The sequence below is a fragment of the Mobula birostris genome, chromosome 20, assembly GCF_030028105.1.
Source record: "Mobula birostris isolate sMobBir1 chromosome 20, sMobBir1.hap1, whole genome shotgun sequence".
In the NCBI taxonomy this organism is placed as follows: Eukaryota; Metazoa; Chordata; class Chondrichthyes; order Myliobatiformes; family Myliobatidae; genus Mobula; species Mobula birostris.
The window spans coordinates 43050458-43058884 of record NC_092389.1 but is presented as its reverse complement, the minus strand read 5'-3'; the positions used below and the strand labels follow the sequence as shown (position 1 = coordinate 43058884).

The following is an 8427-nucleotide window of genomic DNA, read 5'->3' as shown; positions in this document are numbered from 1 at the left end:
CTAATTATGTGACTTCTAAAACCAATTGGCTGCACCAGTGATGATGAATTGGTATGTCATATTAAAAGGGGGGGGGGGTGTGAATACTTATGCAATCAATTATTTAACGTTTTATATTTGTAATTAATTTAGATCACTTTGTAGAGATCTGTTTTCACTTTGACATGAAAGAGTCTTTCTGTTGATCAGTGTCAAAAAAAGCTAAATTAAATCCACTGTGATTCAATGTTGTAAAACAATAAAACATGAAAACTTCCGGGGGGGGGGGTGAATACTTTTTTATAGGCACTGTAGATTAATTTTGAGAACATGAGTTGTATAGTCTTTGAAAGTGAGTTTGTAGGTTGTGGAGTCTGTTCAGTGTTGAGTGAAGTTATCCATACTAGTTTCAGAGCCTGTTGGTTGAAGGGTAATAAATGTTCCTGAACCTATCTGTTTGTGTTACCACTTACAGGCAGCTGTGGACTTGGACCCCAAGATCCCTCTGTACACTAATGCTCCTTAGGTTTACTGTAATCTTTCCCTTTGTATTTGGCCTCCCAAAGTGGAACAATTCACACTTTTATTTATTTATTTTATTCAGAGATACAGTGTGGAAAAAGCCCTTCTAGCTCAATGAGCCGCACCACCCAGCAAACCACCTATTTAACCCTAGCCTAATCACAGAACAATTTGGAATGACTAATTAACCTCCTAACCTGTATATCTTTGGACTCTGGGATTAAACCAGACAGCCAGCAAAAACCTACGCAGTCATGCACAGAATGTACAAACTCCTTCAAGACAGCAGTGGGGTTTGCCTCCGTATTACCATTATGCTAGTCGCTATGCTACCGCCCTTCTATGCAGGCATGCCACTCCTTGTCTGGATTAAACTTTATCTGCCTTGTCACGACACAGCTTGCCTCCTGGTTTCTATCCTCTTGAATCCTGACAACTTTCTGCACCATACACAACTCTGCCAATTTTTATGTCATCTGCAAACTTACTGATCAATGAATAAGTCAGACCAGGAAGGGTGTCCTTCGCAAATGGACAATAAATTAGCTTGATGTGATTTCCGATTGTCCAGTGCTTTACATTCATCATTACTAGTGAAACACCCTGGTTTCCTTGGCTGCGTAAGTCTAGAGGAGACAACCTCCGGCCCCACCAATCTTTAGACACTGAGGCGTGCTCGATCCCACCCCAAACCCCAGTTTATGTGGATGCAATGTAATTCGCTACCCTGTTACAAATCAATGCCACAAAATAACAGACAGCACACTGCATACGGTTAAAGGAATTATATTTATGAATCTTAATTGAATGGTTGGTAAAGAATAACAAAAAGTGCCCATTCTAATTAAACAGTCAAGTTGGAGCTCATCTTGAACTTCTCTGTCACTCGCACACTGAGCCCTCGGTCAACGTGAAAGCTCACACCACCTTCCGAACGTCGCTCGCAATCCATCTTGAACAACCAGGTCTCCCACCGGATTGTTTGCTACGACCAGTTCTCCCCAGCGTCTTCTCTCTTTGTCTCCTCTCAAACAAAAACCCCAACCTCGACCTCAGTGTCACTCCCCAGAGGAAGCTCCCCTTCAATTTGACCATCCTAAATGGATGACACATATTTCTCCTCATCTCTTATCTTCAACAATAACCCAAACATAAGCTGAAAACAAGCAGCTCGCACAGAACAGCATAAAATGAAATACATATGGCATAACAGTAAAAAATATGAACCAGGGCATTGCACTAATTACACAGTTTTTTTTAACCAGATTCACATTTAACTAATTGGATTACAAAGTCTTTCACCGTTGTGGTGGGACATGGAGCAAGATCATTCATTCAAGGATTTTTCTCCTGATCCTGAAACAAATTATAATGAACTTCATATGCTGAGCATAGTCACAGAGCACAGAAACAGGCCATTCAGCCCATCTAGCCCAGTCCAAATTTTTATTCTGCCTAGACCCATCAATCCACACCTAGACCATCGTCTTTCATACCCCTCCCATCAATGTACTTACCCAAACTTCCCTGAGATGTTGCAATCAAACCTACCTCCACCGTTTCCACTGGCAGCTCATCCCACACTCACATCATTCTCAAAGTGATGAAGATCCCCCTCATGTTCTCCTTAAACATTTCACCTTTCACCCTTAATCTATGACCTCTAGTCGTAGTCCCACCCAACCTCAGCGGAAAAAGTCTGCTTGCATTTACCCTATCTATGCCCCTCATAATTCTATAATGAAATCTCCCTTCATTCTTTTCCTGTACTAAAGAATAAACTTCTAACGTATCCAGCCATTCCTTTTAACTCAGGTCCTCAAGTCCCAGCAACATCTTTGTAAATTTTCTCTGTATTCTTTTAATCTTATTGATATCTTTTCTGTAGGTAGGTGATCAAACCTGCACACTGTACTCCAAATTTGGCCCTATGAATGTCTTATGCACTCAATAGCCACATTATTAGGTACCTCCCATACCTAATAAATTGGCCACTAAGTATATGTTTGTGGTCTTCTGCTGCTATAGCCCATCCACTTAAAACTTTGATGTATTCTACATTCAGAGATGTTCTTCTGCACACCACTATTGTTACACGTGGTTATTTGAGATACTGTCACCTTCCTGTCATCTTGAAATAGCCTGGCCATTCTCATCTGACCCTTCTCATTATCAAGGCAGTATCACCCACAGAATGCCGATCACTGGATGTTTCTTTGTTTCTTGCACCATTTTCTGTAAACTCTAGAGACTGCTGTGTGTGAAAATCCCAGGAGATCACCAGTTTCTGAGATACTCAAACCACCCCATCTGGCACCAACAATCATTCCATGGTCAAAGTCACTTAGATCACATTTCTTCCCCATTCTGATATTTGGTCTGAACAATAACTGAACCTCTTGACTATGTCTGCATGCTTTTATGCATTAAGTTGCTGCCACATGATTGGCTGATTAGATATTTGCATTAATGCGCAGGTGTACTGGTGTACCTAATGAAGTGGCCACTTAGTGAATTAGTTGTACATACATCCACCAATTGCATGCTACAACCCCTGCAATGAACGAGGAGAAGGCTGGGGAGTGGGGCTGAGGAGGGGGAAAAAGGATCAGCCATAATTGAATGGCAGAGCAGACTTGATGGGCCAAATGGTCTAATTCTGCTCCTATATCTTATGGTCTTATGGTGAACAACTTCATTGTAACATTCCAACTCCTGTATTCAATATTCTGATTTATGAAGGCCAATACTTGCTGACACACACAATACTGCAGCAGATCTTTCCAAGTTCAAGAAGATCCAACCAGAAAGAACCAAGCGAACACCATTGCTTTCATGCCTTTGGTTATTCTGGAAAAGTTCCAGCACATTCTTCAGGCGCTCAACACCAACATAGGTGGGCAAAGGAAGCTAGTGTTCACTATTACCAGCATCTCGGGTGTTGGGAGCTATGATCATGTAGTGCTGAGGAAAGCAGATATTGATTTGAGCAAGCCTGCTGGAGAGTGTTCTGAAGAGGAGGTTGAACACATTAAGTCCAAGTTTAATTGTCATTCAAACCACACATGAACAACCATGAATGGATGATGGTGGATGTTTGTCATGTCTGACAATGGCAAGAAACCTGTGTGGGGGAGTTTTCAATGTGAAAAGCTGTTGCACTGGGACAGTTCCACTCTCTCGACCTCAGAACTCTGGGTTCAGTGGTACAAACAAGCATCATAAACTGGGGTTTTCCTTGCTTGCAGTGGATGACCGGGACATCTTTTGTGCCTTGTCATGCCCTTCGCCTTCCTGGCTGTCAGATCTCACTGTAGATCTCGTCCACCCAATCCACCGGAGCTGACTTCGAATGCTAGGACAGGCACGTCCTTATCTCATTGGGGTATGTGGCCCGCCGGCTACCCTCGCCTGTCGAAGCGGTGTGACACAGTATGGCCGCTATCGCATGCAAACAACTAATTGGATCTGCAGGTGAGGGCTGAGTATCCAGTGGGGACTGAAGGTGAGTGAGCTGCCCCAAGATGGACATGAAAAGCCAGAGGTGCGGGACACCCTAAACACAGTACCAACAGTCATACACAGCACAAGGCACATATAGCACATATATGATAGTAATAAAATACAGTCACACAGAAGAACTGTAGTCCATGTCCCTGAGTCCATGAATGTTGCAGCAGCCTGCAATTGAACAGAATACAGCTTGTCTTCTGCCAAACGAACACTGGGTGGACTGCACTGACTCCAGCTCGGAGTCTGCGGTGGAGCGCACTGACTCAGACGCCTCTTTCCTGAGTGGCTGATCATGCGGAATCCATGACAGTACAAGATCCCTGACTGGTTCCTGAACAGACAGAAGGACGCCAAAGACGACAAATACAGCCATGTTTTGGCCAACACCCGAAGGCCACAAACTGTGTGAGGATATGGAGCTGCTGAACAAGATCCATGCACACAGAGGTCTACGGCACTTCTGAGGTGTCCGTGTGTGTGGATATTATACCAGGACCACAGGCCAGAGAAGACTCACATTCAATATATCCAAGAAGTAGTTATTTCATCTGATCTCAAATTTGTTAATAAATATCTCATTGGAAAAATAAGCCTTACTTTTCCTCACTTAGAATGTAGAAATTTGAGAGGAGATTTGATAGAGGTATACAAAATTACAAGGAGGAATAGCTAGAGCAAATGCAAGCAGTCTTTTTCCACTGAGATTGGATGAGACTAAAACTAGAGGTCATGAGCGAAAGGTGAAAAGGTTAAGGGGAACATGAGGGGAAATTTCTTCACTCAGAGGGTCGTGAGAGTTTGGGATGAGCTGCCGGTGCAAGTGGTGCATGCAAGCTCGATTTCAATGTTTGAGAGAAGTTTGGGTAGGTACATGGATGGTAGGGATATGGAGGGCTATGGTCCCAGTGCAGGTCAATGGGAGTAGACAGTTCAAATGCTTTCGGCATGGAACAGATGGGCCACAGGGCCTATTTCTGTGCTGGACCTCTCTATGACTCTATGACTGTAATTAATCATAGCACCCTCACTGGTAGAGATAGAAAAGACAGAAATGGGATCAGCACTTGCTTAATTTGCCAGTTTCCCCAGGGATTCACCTTCATGCTCCTGCTGTTTTTTTTAACTTGCAATGTTAAATCAAGTATTGGATGAGAGAAGTATGAATAAAATGCTCAAATTTACAAGGTTGAGACAGAACAATATTTTTTTTTAAAACACAGATGGTGGATCAAGTGTGGATAAACACTTATTATTGGGAATGAGCGACCAGGCTTCTGTGTTGGATGGAGCAGGTGAATTTGGATAGGAAGATGAAATAGATAAATTTAAGATCCAGAATAAGGAAAAATAATTTAGAATAATTTACCGACTGGATTAACAGAAAAAGCAGTTTATTGTTCCTCCAAGAGGACCACAACCTTGTTGTGGTTTGGAGGCTTGCTTGCTTCAATGACCCGGAAGGCTATGTTGGCTGGAATCAGGACTTTATGCTTTAGCTCTTGGTAGGGTCACCCAATCCAAACAGGTAAAGGGTAGTGGTACTCCAGGTTTGGGGGTTCAGCTCAGGGCTAACAACCCTGACTGGTAAAACAAAGTTGTTACGGAAATAGGAATGAAGAATCCTTCTACATCAGAGTGCAACGGAATTCCTGAGTCTCCATCTGGGACAGTAGTAAAGACCACGAGAAAGTTACTGACATGGTGAAGGAAGCCCTGAACACCACCAAAGATGGAAGACCTCCACTGCTGCCCTAAATGCCAGCGGTGTAGTGGGCATTAAGTAAGCAGTTTATTGTTGCTTGAGCCATCGATTCAATCCTACTTTAAAAATTAAAGAGTAGCTTTACTTGTCACATGTACTTCAAAACATACAATCATTTTGTGTCAAATCAAATCAGTGAGGATTGTGCTGGACAGCCTGCAAGTGTCACATTTCTGGCACTCTACAGTACCAGCGGCCCAGGTTCAATTCCCACTGTTGCCTGTGAGGAGTTTGTACGTTCTCTCCCATGCCTGCATGGGTTTCCTCCAGGTGCTCCAGTTTCCTCCCACAGTCCAAAGACGTGTCCATTGATAGGTTAATTGACCGTTGTAAATTGTCCTGTGATTCCGCTATGGTCAACTCTTCTGTTGTTGGCAATTGGGCTGGAAGGGCCTATCCCGCGCTCTATGTCAACAGATAAATAAATAATAAACAAACAAATAACTAAATAATTTAAGTGATGCAAAATGAGAACAAAAGAAACAGAAAGTGAGGTGACGTCATGAGTTCATTATCCATCCATAAATCTGATGGCCAAGGGGAAGAAGTTGTTCCTTAAATGTCAAGTGGGTGTCTTTAGGCTCCTGTTCCTCCTCCTTAATGGTTGCAATGAGAAGAGGGCATGTCCTGGGTGACAGGGGTCCTTAATGATGGTCGGTGCCTTTTTGAGGCATCACTTTTTGAAAGTGTCCTGGATGCTGGAGAGGTGAGTGCTCATGATGGAGCTGTCTCCATGGAGATAATTTCATTGTGCAGCTGTCCCTGTAAAACGGCAAAGGCTCCGCCAAGGATCTAACACGCAGAAAGTCTTTTTATGTCCAACCATTCCTTTTTTAAAGTTATTAGAAAGTTTGTCTGACACACATAAACTGCTGGAGGAACTTTTCAATTCAGTCTGCATTCAGCCAAGAACCTTCATCAGGAAAGTTTGTCCATTTTAATCCCTCCATTACACATTTATATTTAGTTGTATTTGACTCATTCTGACCAGGCTGGGGAGCTGAAAGCAATAGTAAGATACGCATTATATGACAATGGCTAGGAGTGACAATGCAAATTTGTAGCCCTGCCATCCCTCAGGAATTCGGAGATTTAATGCATATCAGATTCTGAGGCACTTCAGGCCAATTTAATACAATAGGAGCCTCCACGACAGGTACAGTACATGTTAATGCGGTGGGGCAGTTACTGAAAGGGTTCCTGATTCACAGTGATTCACCATCGCAGCACATCCCTTCCACTGTTATGAAATTTAGCACTGCCTTCAAACTCCTATAGATGCACAGTGGAGAGTATCCTGACTGTGTGCATTATGGCTTGGTATAGAAACAGAAAAACATTCAGGAATGGAAAAGTCTACAGAAATTGGTGTATACAACCCAGTGCATCACAGGCAAAGCCCTTACCACCATTCAACACATTTACACGAAGTGGTGCCAGAAGAAAGCAGCATCAAAGACTCTATAAGATGTTCTCAGTACTACTTTATTTTTACTTGTGCAATTTGTCTTCTTTTGCACATTGGCTGTTCGTCCGTCTTCACTCATTTCTACAACCTACAGACTCACTTTACAACTCATGTTCTCGGTATTTTTCCATTTTTCACAAATTGTCTTCTTTGGCACATTGGTTGTCTGCCAGACTTTATTTACAAATAGTATTTTGTAAATTCTATTGCATTTCTTTATGCTTAGATCATAAAACCATAAGACATAGTGGAAAAATTAGGCTATTTTGCCCATTGAGTCGCTCTGCCAATTCAACATGGCTGAAACATATTCCCTCTCAGCCTTCTCCCTGTAACTTTCAAACCCTGATTAATCAAGAACCTATCAACCTCCGCCTTAAATACACCCAATGACCTGGCCTCCACAGCCATCTGTGGCAACAAATTCCACAGATTCACCTCCCTTTGACTGAAGAAATTCGACTTCATATCTGTTCTAAGGTTGTGTCTCCTGGTCCCATACTCCCCCACTAGAGGAAATATTTTCTCCACATCCACTCTATCTAGGCCTTTTAACATTCGACAGGTTTCAATGTGAACCCCCCCCCCCCCCCGGCCCCTCCATTCTTCTCAATTGCAGGGAGTACAGGCCCAGAGCCATCAAGTACTCCTCATATGATAACCCTTTCATTTCCTGGAATCATTTGCATGAACCTCCTCTGAACCCTCTCCGGTGTCAGCACATCCTTAGGCGGCTCAGCATTACTCACAATACTCCAAACGAGGCCTCACCAGTGCCTGTAAAGCCTCAACATTACATGCTTGCTTTTATAGCCTAGTCCTCTGGAAATGAATGCTAGCATTGCATTTCCTGTCCTCACCATGGACCCAACTGCAAGTTAACCTTTTTTTCTGTAAATGCCTGCAAGAAAATGAATCTCAAGGTAACAAACACTTCGCCTTTGCTGTTGAATGTACTGCTTGTCTGGGACTGTCTTGTCTCCCTTTCTCTTCACCATTTACACCTCGGACTTCAACTACTGCACAGAGTCTTGTCATCTTCAGAAGTTTTCGGATGACTCTGCCATAGTTGGATGTATCAGCAAGGGAGATGAGGCTGAGTACAGGGCTGCGGTAGGAAACTTTGTCACATGGTGTGAGCAGAATTATCTGCAGCTTAATGTGAAAAAGACTAAGGAGCTGG

The 8427-nt window shown here is 43.0% G+C and overlaps 1 protein-coding gene and 1 pseudogene across 1 annotated transcript in view; one reads left to right on the top strand and one right to left on the bottom strand.

Annotated features, from left to right (window-relative positions):
- Nucleotides 1-1323: 1323 nt before the first annotated feature.
- Nucleotides 1324-8427, bottom strand: part of LOC140185152 (neural cell adhesion molecule 1-like) — a 722060-nt gene continuing 714956 nt past the window's right edge. The window contains exon 17 of the mRNA XM_072238533.1: nucleotides 1324-1597. Within this exon, the coding sequence (XP_072094634.1) occupies nucleotides 1584-1597 (14 nt within the window). The 3' untranslated portion in view covers nucleotides 1324-1583. The remainder of the gene's footprint in view (nucleotides 1598-8427) is intronic.
- LOC140185544 (small ribosomal subunit protein uS13-like) lies at nucleotides 3337-4553 on the top strand (annotated as a pseudogene).